Below are 16,784 nucleotides of genomic sequence, written 5' to 3'. Positions count from 1 at the left end.
TAATCTGGCTACTGCACCTCACCCAGCCCGGCCGATTCAGAACTCCACACACATGTCGCTGAGGGGGCAGAAGTCTACTCACAGCTGCTGGGGGACCTGTGCTGTTCGTAACTAACCACCAAGAGTCAGCTCTTCAGCTGCTATAAATCAGCAAAGTGCCCTTGTTTTCAGTGAAAAGGGGCCAGTTTTGCATCAGGAGCTCTTCTTTTTTTTTTTTTTTTTTACCCCACCACCAACCCGTCAGAGCAAAAACCAGTATGAGGCTGTTAATCCCAGGAATCTGCACTATTTGATCTTATTAAAGACATTTATTAAAGTGCAGATTTTAGTTTCATAACCTGTTGCTTATTGTGCATGAACTCTATGGGTCTCCTCGTTATCTTTGTTTTTCAGGCACTACAGACTGTAGCTTTGTTTTTCACAAAGAGACAATGTTTCCTGCCAAAGGGCAGAGAAATGCTGAGGAGAAAAATCGGAAAAGGTTCTTTTAGTTGATGTACTGCAGCTTTTTTCTTCTCACTGTCTTTTGCCAGATTAAAAGCTCTCAGTGCTCTACAGAAGTCACAAAGTTCATTTATAAGTGCAAAAAACCCGTCAATCCTAGACTCCTAAACTAGCTACAGAGAAGTCCTATTAAAAATCCAGGATGCAGTGTACTGCACGAGCAGAACAGTTCGATATGTAAATGTCTAGCTATTTCATGGGTGGAAAAAGCAAAATTGACACAATTACAGACTTGTCATACTCCACTTCTTTCTTCAGAGTATTGAATGTCACTTAAAACAAAACAAACAGCCAAGTTCATTTCCCGTGACAGACATCCAGGGACATCTTAAAGTCAAAACAGAAGCAACCAAAATCCGAAAGCAAAGGAAACTTTGACAAAGCTTCAGAACCTTGTCAGATGCAATTACTCAGTAAGTGTATTCAAGTCAATGAAAAAGAGCCTCCTTCACCACAAACTGCTGAGAAGTATTGAAAGGTTTCCCATGCATTGTTATCCATAGCATTAGCTTCATAAAAAACCAAAAACAACAAAAAAAGAACCAAATAAAACAAACAAACAAAAAAAGCCAGCCATAGGTTTTAATGCTAAGAACAGGTGAATAAAACTAATGTTGAGAAAACCAAATGGAGTACAGAGCAGTAAACCCCAACAGAGTCTCTGCTAACACTAGGGAAAGAAGTCAAAGCGCATATAATTTAATATAATCTCCTTCATAATAAACTACTCCTTACTGCAATTAAAAACTTCATTGCAAAAATCAGTTATGTTGAAGTAATGAGAATGATTCTTACCTCTTTCATATGACTTGAGCTGCAAACTACTTTGGGGAAAAAAAGGATCAAAACCATAAACATAACAGGATTACAAAAGCTCCAAATGACACCCACAGTGCATGTTGCCCTAGCTGAAAAATAATTTCCTAATAAAACTGAGCCTACAGGTTTTGGGCATCACTGGCACTTAGCAGGAACGATCTCCTTCAGGAGAAGCAGGGAACAATTGTCATCCTCTGGGACCTATTTGTTCCATCAGAACCTGTTTTCCACTTGCTGTGCTTTTGAGTGATTGCATGGTGCTGTTCGTGGAGCCAGTGCACTGTAGATTCTGTGGGTAATTTTAACAGAAGTGTATTTGATACGGATAAAATAATCTGGTTATTTGGCTTTCCTGTGGCATTTCTGGGAAGCCAGAGTTTTACGCAGTTTTATACTACTGCTGAAACATTGGGGTGCTCCTGTAGCTTAGATACATTAAGTTTTAGCTTTTTAAAGGATTGCCTTCTCACATCCTGTTACCTTTAAATGCTTTGATTAAATCTCAGGCAAAATCTAGTTTCCAGCATGTGATGCCTATATAAGCTGTACTTCAAAACCAGAACAGCAGTCAGATGAAACCATGCCCTGGTATCTCTGACCTGGTACCTGTTTGCGTAGCAGTGCCTGGGCTGTCAGGGCGCTCCGCTGCTTGCGTGGTGGGTCAGACGGGGCAGCACCTAACAAGCAGGTGACCCCTTTCCAGTGCACACACTGGAAAATCAGTATACAACTGGAGGAACAGTTGTGTGCCCTGACACGCTCTTGGCTCTGGAAAGGGGAACATGTTCTGAGGTCGTACAGTGTTGGCACAGAGGCATACAACAGCCAAGAAACGTCTTTGACTGTCCTCATAGCCTCTGTCACTTCCTTCGGAAGACATTCACGTTGGGTTTTCTAAAGAAAAGGAATATTTGTTATTGATTGTCATCGCTTCTGCAGCCATTGTTAGAAAACCTGCTTATTTCCTGCCCTCCAGAAGTATTATTTGCTCACCTGTTCTGCCAAAAAGCTTTTAAAAGAACATGGACAACAAGAGAGGTGCCAGGAACACTGAGAAGATTACAAGTTTTTGCCTATCCTTTTTCTTGGTGACAGTAACAGGTTCAAACTGAGATGCAGACTGATGTCCCATCATGCAAAAGAATTTTCTCCCTTATAAATATTTAGGCAGAAATTCAGAGGCAGTTACTAGTGCTGTCCTGGCAATATTGTAAGCGATGGCTGCACTTGGGACCCGAGCCTGGTCCAAGTGTTCTGAGGCTAAGGGTGGGATTTCTGTATCAGAGCTCACTGCTCTTTCTCAAAACCAGCGTCCTGCCTCTGGCACTGTGGTGTAGTAACTTTCTTCCTAATAACGTGCCTTGTCAATTGTAACTCCCTTCCACAAAGCAGGGAGGTCTTACCTGCCTTATCTCCACATCATCACATAAACGGTCTTCTCTGCCGCATGATATTATGCAGCTCTGCGAAGTCCAGCCTGTTTTGATGATTGCAATGATTTCTACAGGTGCAAACAAATGCTTTTAAATTGTTCCTTTTGCTTTTTAATACGCTTACCAGCAGTTGTTTTAAGACAGACAAACCATTCTAGTTCTCACTTAGCTTTCTACAAAATACAAGGAATTCTTATAAAATGATGCTGTCAGTGTCTTTGCCAAGGTTTAACAAACTGTTTTAATAAAGACTTAGATTATTAAGAGGGAGTTGTTTTAAAGGAAATTACAATGCATATTTGGAAGCATTCTAGATCATTACACCAAAGTATGCTTTTTGAATGACTCAACAATATCCATTTCTCATCTGGTATATGTTCTTTTATATTAATGTTTGGTTTTTTATATTAATGTTTATTTCTTATTCCCTAATTTGCTGTTTTAGCTAATTGCGCAAGATATGCAAGAACAAACACTAGTTACTAAATCAGACTCTGGCTTTTAAAAGACTCAGGGGAAATAAACCAACAAACGGCAAGACAGGGACCTGTTTATTTTCCTTACTCCTTGTCTGATGGGCTGCACAAAGAGTCACAGTATTTTAAGAGAATGCACATAATTATATGGAACAGTGGCTTGTTTTTTTATTATTGGGGGTGGAGAGGCTGCTAATCTGTTTTCTAATCATGGAGTCTTGCCAGGGAATTTGGAAGGTATTAATTGCCATATGGAAAGCATGTTCATAAATGTCTACACACATATGTTGTTATGTGCACGCATCAATTTATGCATGTGTGCATAAAACCATCCTCCTTTGTAAAAAGAGTTTCTGTTGACTTCTTTTTTTTTTTTTTCAGGCTGCACAATAGTTGCCGATCACACACACCTGAACAGTTCGTGTATGCTGATGGTGGTAATGAGGGTGTTTGATGAGAGTGGGAGTCCTTGAGGAAAATATATAAAATTTTCATTCCATCATGGTCTTCTCTTGCTGCTCCCTCGATCTCATCTTCTACTTTTAGCTTTTCAGTCTGGCACATCTTTTCACACTCAACTTTCTGAACTTCAGTGGCTACTGCTTTCTGATTTCCACCCTGAGCTGTCTCACTTTCTTCCCTTGACAGTTTTAGTGCAGTATTTGACACATATCAGTTACCTGAAATATCACACGTTGTCCTTGGGGCTCAGGCAGAACTCTAGAAAGACTGTAAAGATTTTGGCTTTTAATTGGTATGCTGATGATTTGTCCTGACTTAAACAAATTTTCAGCTGTGGGGCTTTCTTCTTCATTTTCTTCTTGCTGATGCTGTTTGATGACTCCCTGAAAATGCTCGCTCTGAAAGGATTTAAATTAGTGAAATGCATTTACTGCAGCATTCCTGTTTACCGGTGGTTAGGAGGAGCCATTTCTACTCTTTCACCACCTATTGCTAGTTGTGCTTTCCATTTGTAAGGGAGAGGGGAAAGCAACACCTTGCTGGATCGTCCTTTTGACCCATGCTGAAAGCAGAGAAGCAGGCAGATCGTGTAAGAGAGGGGATGACAGAGCTACAAGCAGCCACAATATGATCCATGATGACCACAAAGAACAGGCAGAGCACGCGGCTGTTGGACTGACATAAGGCGCCGTGCAGGGTCCTCCCGTAAGCCCTTCGTGAGTTCTCAGCTGAAAAAGGGTGTGAGGAGCTCGAACCACATTGGTGGAAACTTCTGAAAATTGCCTCCATCCCCCAAAACAAAATACTTCCTCAGAACCACAGACTGAGCGCCTTTTTCTTCCCTACCAATAAATGGCAAATTAGAGGAACAGATTTTGGTCATCCATGCGGAATTACTTCAGAGCAGCCCCTGGAAACCAGCTCATCACTTTGGTCTGAGCAAAAGATAGTATTGCTTTTGAACTTCCCCTCAGCAAGGGCTCTTGGACAACCCAAAGCATGCTGCAAAAGCCTCTGGCCTCGGGTGCTGTCAGAAGCAGGTCCCGGCTGAGGTCTGCAAGGTGGCCAGGTCTGCCCGGTACCCTGCACAAGGAGGCTTCTACACAATCTCTGCTGAGGGCACCTCATCGTTAGCTGGTTAAACTTCCAGCACTACTCATCATTAGCGGCGGACACGCTTCTCACTGTTTGCATCCCAATGGAGAATGCAGTCAACTGAAATGCCCCGTGGTGGTTTTGTTTTAGCAGGTTGCCAAACCTTCTAGCACTGCTTTTGTAGACTCTTCCCCTTACATTTTAGAAATTGTTCAAAAATTCGCCTGCTGCTACTACAATGCTATTTTTTACTTTTTTTTTTTTTTTTTTTTAAATGCTCCCAAATGAAATACACAGGGCTTTAAAATTGAACAGTGATTCTGTTGAGAATTTACTTTGTGAAGACCAGGGATAAAGGTACTTTTAAACACTAAAGTCAGCTTAGAAACACGCTGTTCACTGCTGCTCATCTCAGTACAGAAGGATGATGATTCCTGGAAGTCACTGGAAAAAAATACAAGGCTGTAAAAATGACTAAGAATCCAATTGGATTTGTTTGCCAAAAAAAGCCCTTGTAAGGCTTGGCTGAATGAAAGGTGAGGTTCACACCAAAAAAACCCCCAACAAACCAAAACCAAAAAAAAACCCGCCTTTTTTAGTAGGACCTGTAGTGATAGGACAAGGGGGATGAGCTTTAAACTGAAAGAGTGAAAGAGGGTGGATTTAGATTATATATTAGGAAGAAATTATTTACTGTGAGGGTGGTGAGGCACTGGCCCAGGCTGCCCAGAGCAGCTGTGGGTGCCCCATCCCTGGCAGTGTCCCAGGCCAGGCTGGACGGGGCTGGGAGCAACCTGGTCTGGTGGGAGGTGTCCCTGCCCATGTCAGGGGGGTTTGAACTAGGGGATCTTCAAGGTCCCTTCCAACCCAAGCCATTCTATCTATGATTCTATGAAAACATAGGAAAGGCCAACTGAGTGCAAATATCCAAATTTTAAAACAAGACAGGCTGTCATGCTCATCGACAACCTGAACACATGCTGTCAGTCATCCTCATTAAGTGTCATTTATAGAAAACCAAAGTGAGCACATTGGGATGAACAAAGCACTGACTTCACAGAGCAAAGATTGTTGAATGAGTACATAGCTGGACATGGAAAAGGATAAAAGGGTGAACAAGTCAAATGCCAGTATGAGAAAGCAGAGAGATCAATCAACCTTTTCACTTTCTTCTTCCTTCAGTCCTACTTCAAAAAAGAGCACTTTTTTCTTAATCACCTTTTTCTCCTCATTCTCCTTCCCAAATTTCAAAAGATCCACAACAGAAAACATTTATTAGGTGTCTTTTATGGATTTCAGTTAAGAAAGTGCCCTTTACATAGCAACATTTTAAAATTAAATACTTACACTGAAAGACAATATTATAATTTGAATTCTACACTTCAGAAATATAAACTACAATACAACAAAAAGGACAGTACTCTTGAAGTGGCACAGGAGGTGATCAGTAAAAGCGCACAATACATCATCTCAGGGGCACTTGAGATTATCACCTGTAGGAGCTGGCTGGCAAAAATTAAATACGGTCAATGTTGCACAGAAGAAATAAGTGAAATACAGTAAATTACCGCAGTGAAGCTAATTTGCTGATATCAGCTCAAGGTGCTCTTTGCACTCCTCATTTGTGACTCCGATAGAAAGGCCTTCAAATGTATTGGTGCGAGAGGAGTGGTGCCCCTGGCCAGCATGTCTCACCCATTTCTTTCTATGACAACAGGACAGGGAAATGGAGGGTGCTGGACATACCTGGAGTCACAGGATCGTTCAGGTTGGGAGACACCAATGGAGGTCCTGTCGTCCAACGCCCTGCTCAAAACAAGGCCAGCTATGAAGCTAGATGAGGTTCAACGGCGTGTTGTTCAAGCAAGTTTTGACTGTTTCCAGGGACAGGGATGCCACAACACCGCTGAGCAATCTCTTCCAGCACCTAACTGCTCCCATTGCCAGAATAATTTCAAACAAATCCAATGGGAATTTACCTTATGACCACCGAAAGCTCTAGTCCTTTTGCCATGCAACTCTGAGGAACGTCTGGCTCAGTCTCCTGTTTTTGAAAGCATCAGTGAGATCCCGCACCCCCTTCCCAAACCAAGCCTTCCCATTTCCAGACTGGAGTAATGCAGCTCCAGCTGGGTTTTGCTCTGCTGATACTCTTTGACACAGGCTGTGGCCTGCAACGCAGACTCGTCGTCTGCTTGTCAATAGTGTGTGTTTTGACCAGAATGTGGGACTTTACGTTACTTTTTAATGTAGCGTGCCTTTCTATTAATTTTGTGGGGTTTAAAACATATTAACTTTGATGAAAAATATTGGAAGGTCTTGAATCAGACAAATCTGCGTTTCACTTCTTTTAGTAATTTATCCCCCAAGCGGAAATTACAGTACTTAAAAACCTGACTGTGCTTTGCTTTTCATAGGTATACAAGAGAATGCCGAGTAAATCTGCCTTATCCCTGGTCCATTTTTGTCTGATTACTCACCAGGATAAAACATGCCCATCTGAGATGGCAACGACAATGCAGCTGTAGCCCTCTAGAAGAAGGTGGACAGTGGCACACTCCTCTCCCTCATCCCACAGGAAAGAAACAGGAGCGCCTCCCTGCAAGCTACTAGCAGAAAGATAGGTCGCCAAGTCAAATTGCTGACATGAGATGTGTTTGGAGGCTCCCGTGCACTGAAGTGAGCAGTGCAGGCTCTTGTCCTTTCCACATATTGGTGACTTATAATATGTCCCAGATCTTGAAACAGGATCATGCAGTTCCAATGACGAACCACGGGAATTATGCAGCTCATTCCTCACAACTCTAATAACTTTGGACGACCGCTTCACATGATTCACTTGGAAACCTTTTCTGATCCTCATCATGCAAGAATTTCAAAAAAGGCAAAAATGGATCATATGTTTAAGTGTCAAAAACATCTTTGTGCTTTTCAGAAACGGGGAAACAAGGAAATCAGTAAGCTATACTTCTATCATGAAAGTGTCAAAATTTAGAGGAATGTATTACAACTCAATAAACTGTAAACTGCATTAAAGTTATGACACAAATTTTGTGTAAGTCCATATTGCGTACTATTTTCCTTTAACAAAACTTTTTCACAGGCTCACAATGCTTAACTGGCATAATGCAGTTCTCAATATGTTTGGTGTTACATTTAAAAGATTTCATTTGTCCAAGTTTTCATGTGTTATTGAAATCACTGCTTGGATGTGGTACAGCTTGTATTAAAGGATAATATTCAAACTAAACATACAGCTTTTTAACAGATGTTTAATTACAGCAGCTTCTCAAATGCTGAAAACATTTGCGGATCTCTTGTTATTTCAGATGAAACTACTTACTTACAAATGTGGGCTACTTTGGCCCATTATCTTTTCACTGTTGTGGGGCAAGATGAAGTTGGCAGCATTTGTAGCCAAAGCAAGCCAGTTCCTCATTGCCGGTTCTGAGACAAGCTGACCAAAAAAATCCAAAACAACTAACTAACAGATAAAAAAAACCCATCAAATTGCTCTTTTTCTGAGTTCTTTAAACAAAATACCACTAATTCAAAGTGTAACCTCAGAACTCACCTCCTGCTGCAGCCTTAACTTTTTCACTTGTTGCATTCTCGAACAAGTTGTCCAAGTTTGATTTATTCTTTTATAAATATACAGGAATGCAGTTATTTATTGTTCAACTCCTGATTTATTAAAGAAAACTCTTATTCTCACACTCTTAACTATCTATGTCCTGGAAAGCTTCAGCTTCAAGCAGAGGTGGAAGTCTTGGTTAATAAATGCAAAGCCAGCTGCTACTAATAAACCCCTATGGACTAAAACACAATTTTATTGTTATTAGAAATCTGAAAGTAGATTTTGTACTTTCTGATGTAGTCCTAGGCTCAATAGTGTCACAATACCATCTCTTCTCCATCTTCCCGAGATAGGTGAAGCCTGCTGTTCTTCAACCATAGCAAGGTCACTCGTGAAATACAAGAGGGATAGGCTGAATGCTTCCCTCAGCCTTGGTGAAATTCATCCCTTTGTATGGGACAACGGCACTGGGCTCGGGGGGGTCTTCAAGAAGCGCACTGGGCTTGTGCTGCCCGTCTGCAGAGAGAGTCACTCCATTTCCACAGCAATTCTAGTACTGCCTTCACTGTGAATGAGCTCTGAATGCATAATGTTACATCATCACCTTCCTTCTTAAAGCCCATTTTCTGAATAAGAAGCTAGTGCAAGTGAAGGGCAAGGAGTGGAAGTTAGAGAGAAAAGACGAAAGGTTTGCAATAACACACACTAAAGATTTTAAATAAATATTTTAATTCTATTATTGGCATTTACAGGTAGAAAGCATACAGTATGTTACAATTTTATCAAAATGTGAAAAATATGGATGTTACATAAGTAACAAATGTAAAAAAAGTATTTTTCTTACCTTCCCTGAAAGTAAGAAAACTATTCAGCATAGGAAAATATTGATATAAAAACACAGCTTAGGTAAAAAAAAAAAATGAAGTTTTTACACAGTATGATAGTTTCATCAGATCTGCATGAAGATGTAAGGACTTTGTGAGGTTCTACTTTACTTAAAACATCAGGGAATTTGGGACAAACAGTAAGCTACATTAATGAATCTACAAGTAGTTTTCCCTCATATCCACTCCATAATGCTAGAGTGCAGTAATCTTCTATACAATAAATAATTCTTCAGTTTCCATCATAGAAAATCATATAATGCAGAAAATGCCACTCCAAGGTCACAAAGGCTAGGCAGTGCTTTAATAATAATTACGATAATACTTATTATAGTGCTTTATAATGTCTAAGCACTTCAGACGAGTTAACTAATTAGTCCTCACAACACCCCTGTGAGGTAGGTAAGTGTTTTTCCTACCTTTCCATAGCACAGACGGGAGAGCGAAATCTGGGGAGAGGCACGGGCTGCAGCAGCAGCACAGCTGAGATGATTGCCCAGGAGATGCAGAAAGTGGGGGGTTTTCCCCCCTCACTCCCGCTGACCAGAGCTGCTGCCGCTGCTGCAAGCCAGGCTGCTTGGCTGGGCTAGGGCTGGCAAACGCCAGTCGCTCCCCTCTCACTGGAAGCACTGGGGGGGCGGGCAGGGTCTGGGCTTAAGCATCCCAAAACATTTCATAGAGATTCAGAAGCTCTCACACAACTTTGTCAAAAAAGGGAAAAATAATAAAAACAAACAAGAAAAAAAAAAGGGGGGGGGGGGGGGAAGGGAAAAAACCAAACCAACAAACAAATAAACAAGCTGAAAATTAAAAAAACCAAACTCCTAAAGTGCTGGCTGGCTCGAGCTGCTTCTAGCACCTCTTGTATGGAATAAGACTTACAGCACTGTTGCCAGCAATTATTCAAGCTGATTTCATCCATAAAGTCACATGTGAGCAACTGCAGGATATGGTAACTGTGTTTTCTGAGACACCTTACTACTGTAATTCCTTCATTTACCATCCTTCCATGCACTTCCTCAGGAAAATTAAATCCTCAATACTCTTGCATCGTAAAACATGTTAGTAACTGGAGACAATATGCACATCCTTCACAATTAAAAAAAAAAAATTAGTTCATTTTCAGATCAAAGCATTATTAATTTAAGAATCACAAACCAAACAATGGTAAATAGGAAACCTTTTCAAAGGCTGCATGCCGAATATCTTGTTTTCAAATACAATGCATGCAGGAGAAATAAATTCACCCAAGCATAATTAAATTAAAAATGTTTTAAGTCTCTTTCAGCAGCATAATGGTTATTATTTTTAAAGTCTCCTCCAACCAAACTGGCCTGGGGTTCAAATGCTGACCTTTGCTTTTCTACAACCATATAACGGTTTGACCAGTCCCCGTGGCTTTGCGCTGGGGCAATACCAGGAGAGAAACCCTATACATACTGTTCTGCTTCCCCATCCTTGGAAACAGGCTTTGTTGTACCACCCTTGCCGTCTTCACTCGCTGCTGCTGCTGCTGCTGCTGCTGTTTTTTCAGGAAGTGATGCCAAATCTTTGAAAACATCCACATAATGCCCAAAGCCCGGGCCCCAGTTCAAGAGGTTATCCCAGTTGAAGCTTCCCGCTTGCTGCCCCAGCTTCATGGGCAGGGAGCTCTCCCCCATGCTGGCAGCGGTCGCCTGTGCCCCCACCGGCCCCCCCTCGCCTCGGCGGCCAGGGTATCGCCGGGGCTTCAGCCTGGCGCCGTAGTTGTCCTCGTCATCCGCATCGGACTCATTGACCTGGGATAACTTGGGCATCCTGGAGGTGTACGCTATGGGCTTATCCCTGTCGTACTCCATCTCCGAGCAGGTGAAGGACTCGTGGGAGTCACTGTCAGAGGAGGACTCGGGTGCGGGAATGCCATCGGCTGGGTTCCTCGTCCGGGACAGGGGCCTTCTGCAGTCCTCCTCAGAAGAGGACCGGCCATGGTCTGCGCTGCAGATGCTGGGGTTTCTGGGGCGAGGGGTGTTCAGTCTCTCCACCTCTTCAATGGACAGCCCCACCGGAGGAGCAGTTTCCAAAGGGATCTGCCCAATGGGCTGCTTCAGGCGGCTTCCTGGTCGGGAGCCGTGGCTCGCCATGGTCTGTGGACTCTTACTTCTTCTCCCCAGCCGAGTGGCGTAGTTAAAAATGCCGGGCTGGCAGACATCGCTGTGCATCTCCAGCGGGCTCCCTTCCCTTATGGCGAGGTGTAGCTCCCTCGCCGGGCTGTGCCTATAGAAGGTCGATGATTTGGAGAAGGGCGCGGGGCTGTGCCGAGACAGGGGGTTGGGAGTAGGACATGCCGAGTGGCTTAGAGATGTTGTCCTCAAGCCCTGCCCATAGGCGGGCTGGTAGGTCAAGCTGCTGGCTCCCAGGGGCATGGGGGACTGCCGCGCGAAGCCCAGGGGGCTGTGCCTCTGGATAGAGAACTTGGGGGTATGGCTCCGGAATTGCTTGTAGTGCTGGATGATGTCGGCATCTGATGGTGCAATGCTGCTGGCATTGTCGATGTCGTAGTGCTCGATCTCGGGCTCAGGGGAAGCCAGCGGGGCACTGGGGACTGTCTCCGTGGCATGTGGGATGTCAGTTTCATCATAGATGAGATACGGGTTTTCTCGTTCAATGATGTCGGGTTTCGGGTTCCCTTCAGGCTGCTTCCTGACGGTCATGTCATCGCCATAGGGCGGGATGTTGTCAGGGTCATCAAACGCCACATTCTCGCTCCCTTTTTTCTTCTTCTCCTTTGTTTTCTTCTCCTCTTTTGGGGCTTTTGACTTCTTTCCTCGACACTGGTTGCAGAGGATGAGGCTGAGGACCAGCAGTGCCAGGACTGTCGCGCAGCTGCCCACAATAGCTGGCACAGCCCAGAGGGGCAGGGACAGCTCGGTGGGGTGCGGGGCAGGCAGGCAGGTGTGGCCACCATTGATCCCCGCTCTACACTCGTGGCCTGGGGCGCATGAGACCCCCAGGCATGCCACCACCGCCTCGCACATCTGTCCTGCATATGCCTCGGGGCAGCTGCAGGTGAAGCCGGTGTGCGCCCCGGGCTCACAGCTACCCCCGTTTTGGCAGGGGCTGGAGGCACAGGCGCCCGGCGGGACGCACTGGTAAGCGTGCCACTGATTGATGCACATCAGCTCGCCCCAGCAGGGACTGCTGGCGCAGACGTTGGGACCGCGGCAGCCAATCTTCACCGAGGGGTCCGTTTTGGAGAGAGTGGCGAGGTTGTGCTTGCCAGTGAAGGGAAGGCTCTCCCTGCCGTACTTGATGTAGGAAATGCAGCCGTCAAAGCCTAGGAGAAAAAGCAACAGTCACGTCAGGACCTGAACGCAGGGTGTGTGCCACCAAGAGATGCCAACGGCACTCTGAGCACCAATGTGATGCTAGAGGGGAAACCTTTTGGATCAGCAGATGACAAGACCTGTGGTATGCCTCTTGCCCCCTGAAATGAAAGGGGAAACACAAACACAAGAGCAACAAAATGGAAAACCCAATGCTACAGTGGTGGCGACAGCCTTATTTCATGGTTTTAAGCAGTGTCTAGGGTAAATCACACTGCTAGTTACACATGTGAAGCTGCCGTATTTTCACAACTGAATCTTACATGCACTGAGCTTACAGTTGCTTCCCCACATTTTCACCTTGTGTTGTGATTAATGTAAAAATATGTGCAATATTAACCATGTAACAGTGCAGGATCTGAGTCACTTAATTTCTTCCACTAGAAGGATGGCCCATTCACAGATGTTCCAGTAACCTGATCATCTGTACTGAATCCTTTAGGGTGTAAAGAATGTTATGTTGTTTCTGTTCAATATTTCCTCTTAGGTTGTAATAGCTGTTTTGTTCATAAAATTTTGAGAAGTTATTGGGGCTTGTATTATATAGGAACTGAAATCTGCTTCTAAGCAGAATGAGATTAAGTAAAGGCTGGTCACACCTGGAGCTTCTGACATAACTTCTACACATGTACCTTTTAAAACTAATGATTTTCACATCTAAGCTGTGCATAGAAATAGAGATTAAAGATAAGAAAGTAATTACAAAATTTATCTGAAGATTTATGCATGGCACTTACACAGATGATACTGACATATCCTGCAAAAAGTATTTGGTTCTTTTAAGTCTGCCAAATAAGAATTTTGAAAGAGAACATGGCTTTTAACTTCAACACTAAGATTTCAAAGCAACGAAAATATTCTTAGGTGAGTAAATAAAACGTGTTAAACCCTATAAATAAGATGCTGAAATAACATGTTTTCTAGAAGGCCTGTAACAAAATTTGCACTCCCATTGCTTTCATTAAATATGAAAAAAAAACAGGGACTTGTAAGCAGAAGCCTAAACATAGTTTGAAATTCTGATCTGGCTTTCAAGAATTATATTCAAGGCCATGCAGGAGAATGAACTACTGCTCGATTAGGCAGTATCTACCTCAAGCTTGGAGACTGGGAATAAAGTTCGAATTGTGGAAAAAACATAACACATAACGAAATTAAAAGATGCATTTTGGTTAAAAAAAAGTTTGCTCACACGAAGACTTAACTCACTGAGCAGATTAGACTTGAGGTTTGCAATGCAAACAGATACTTCTGTGATTGTAGCGTGCTTATCTTACAGATAGACTCGTCGAAGGAAGTCTGAAGGTTATATTCTCAGATCTTTATTGTAATGTAGTTCCCCCTTGAAGCAATTTTTTTTTGCCTAAATACTAAGCAATGAACAAATGATTAGATTTTGCAGAAACATCATGTTTTCTAAAAATATATTGTTAAACTGACTCATTTTCAATTTATAGACCCATTTTGCTGAAGCTAAATGAAAGGCTCCATTCTTCAGTAAATAAGCCAATAATTCAAATGGTTGCCACAGGGAAACATCTATTCTAATAGTATTTAATGTCTTTAAAATGAATTTGAGCAAATATTCCTTCTAACGACTTCATTCAATATACTTAATTGCTTTTGTTTCTAAATTTTCCCATATTTCTAAAACTTCTCTTCCACGCAGAGAAACCTGTGCGCAGCTGGCTCGGCTGTGCTAGCAGAAAACATTAGCTTGCATTCCCCTTTGCTTGTGTGCCTTCCAGATTCCCCTGTTCTGACCTGAAGCTGCCTAGCGTGCTTCAGCTAAGCCTCCTGTCCTACTGTCTCCTAAAATCATGGCAATACTTCCGTGTCTCTGAACCTTGAGTGGCCTTTTGCCAAACTTCCCATAGCTTGGTTGTAGTGCTGCCCCGCCAGTGGTAACGCCGAGGTTCCGTGCTGTGAGAGCCCAGGGAGATGGGATTATCCCTGGCCTTTGTGCGGTGGTTGCATGTGAGGTTGCAGGAAAATCCAGCCTTTTGCTAGACTAATAATTCTCTGAGTTCCCCAGACTTTGTCTTTCTGCAAGGGTTTTAGGGTAGTGCAACCTTATGCTGACCTCTGCTAGGAGCTGTCAAAATGGTACGCGGAGATGTGTTTGCAAGTTATGCTCTCAGTGTCCACATGTGCGGTTGCTGTAGGAAACGTGTTTATTTCTCCTTTACTTCTGATGGGCTCTCCTTAGGATGTCCTGCATGGTGCCAGGTTTACAGGAGGATATTATTCAGGACCAATTCTATCAGCTCTTATCACTAAAAATAATCAACGAGGAGAAGGAAAGTGCCACTACTCAGTTCGGAAGCATTGCACTTGGGTGAAACAAACAGGAGCAATTTTTCCATGCATTAGTAGTGTCAGAGTAAGGTTCATTTCTGCAAATGTATTGCTGGAAAGGAAGAACAGCCACTACTAGGAAATGGTAACTTTGTGAATAATTGTGGACATCTCTGTAAAAATGGGTAGCATAGAGACAACTGTTGTGAATATTCACTCAGTCATGAAATAGTAAATATACTCAAATATTATGATATTACAGATTTATAATCTTCAAAGCACATTGCTTTAAAATTTGAACACCCTCTGATGTCAGAAATTGAATACGACTGGGTATCACCATCAAACACGTTCCACTGAGAGATGCAAGTCATGGGGTCTAAAGGCACACAAACGAGCCTTCTCTAGTTTTGCAAGCATGCTATTTCTTTATTACTTCCATTCCAAAAGAGATGTGTTTTCTTTCAGCATTACTTGTATTGTCATTTTCTCCTGTTTTTACATTCCTAAATAAAGAGGAAATTGAGGATTTGGGTTCAGGTGGGAGCCCAAGCAAAATGGACAATTACCTTGCAGCGTGCTTGGTGGTCCCTTGCAACAGTGATGTGATAAACAGCAATCGGGATTTTGTCAGGTCTACCTGGGTTTGAAAACGATATTGGATATACCAGCTTCACAGCCCTGGGACTCTTACCCGCGAATGTTTTTGTCTGCCTTTAACAGGACTGCAGATAATTTTTGAGTCTGGGTTCATGCAGAGTTTTATACCACCCCCTTGTAAATCCTTGGTATGTTGTACACAATGTAGTCCAATATTAAAATAAAATAAAATCATATGAATAAGAGATTTTGGATTGTGTATTCCTAATGGAAGCCAGACATTCCTAATTTGTCTGCCACAGAATCGGGCAGTGGTGAGAAGTTAAGTGTCCTCAATTTTCTTTGTTCCAGATTTCCTAAAAGCCTCCAATTTTTCCATGCATATGCTGCTCGTAAAACATACATGTAAAAAGGGTAAACCCATACTATTTCATACCACATTTCATATGAATTCACAATACACAAACATGAAATGTGAATTTGCTCCACTCAAAGATACTTTACCTGGTCACAATTCTTGATGTGAGGAAGATTTTTCAGTATAAAAACTCTGTGAAACCTACGCCTGCATTGTCTGGAGTATCTCACAGTTTGTAGCTAAAAATCACTTCCATCTTTACTTATTGCTAGGGGAATGATATCAAATATATGTTATCTACTTCTTTTGCCAGGGTTTAAGACAGTTGCTTCAACTCTTAAGGGAGATTGTTTTACTTCTTAACAGCTAGACATCGGTCAGAGGGTGGTTCCTTATTGTCCTTGGTTTCTGTTGCTCAGAAATAAATCCTATTCTTCATTTGACAGCAGGATAAAGCAGAAGGAAGTTGGAGTTTCGGGAAATATTTTAATCATATTAATAACGGGCTAAATCCTGCAGTACTTACCAAACCCCTACAGAGACAAAGTTCTCATTTAGCGTTTTTGCCCAAGTGAAAGATTTGCCTCCATTTTTCCAGATTCTGATCCAGGTAAAGAATAGACCCTTTCTTCTCCATTAGCATAAAAAAATTATAACTGATTTACAGATAAGCAAGCAAACCCACCCCCGGCCTCCAAAAAGCCCTGCAGATGGAGTGCCTGCTTTTGGAAACAAGGCTGCAAAGCGTACTGAAGGAACAAAGTCTGCAATCCTTAAGTCATTCAAATTGCCAGTTTTCTGGCAAAGAATGGTACTGATAAAGAATTACAGCACTTTCTGCAACCTTTGAACAAACAGAGACCCTTCGTCTGTTCAAATGTTCTTATGTGCACTATATTAAATATATATATATATA

The 16,784-nt window shown here is 42.6% G+C and overlaps 1 protein-coding gene across 1 annotated transcript in view; it reads right to left on the bottom strand.

The window, feature by feature from the left end:
* Nucleotides 1-9,072: 9,072 nt before the first annotated feature.
* Nucleotides 9,073-16,784, bottom strand: part of FAT4 (FAT atypical cadherin 4) — a 151,194-nt gene continuing 143,482 nt past the window's right edge. Inside the window, exon 17 of the mRNA XM_055720700.1 lies at nucleotides 9,073-12,563. Within this exon, the coding sequence (XP_055576675.1) occupies nucleotides 10,681-12,563 (1,883 nt within the window). The 3' untranslated portion in view covers nucleotides 9,073-10,680. The remainder of the gene's footprint in view (nucleotides 12,564-16,784) is intronic.

The sequence above is a fragment of the Falco cherrug genome, chromosome 1 (genome assembly GCF_023634085.1).
Source record: "Falco cherrug isolate bFalChe1 chromosome 1, bFalChe1.pri, whole genome shotgun sequence".
Classification (NCBI taxonomy): Eukaryota; Metazoa; Chordata; class Aves; order Falconiformes; family Falconidae; genus Falco; species Falco cherrug.
Note: the sequence above shows the minus strand (reverse complement) of the source record. Positions and strands in the feature narration are given on the sequence as shown.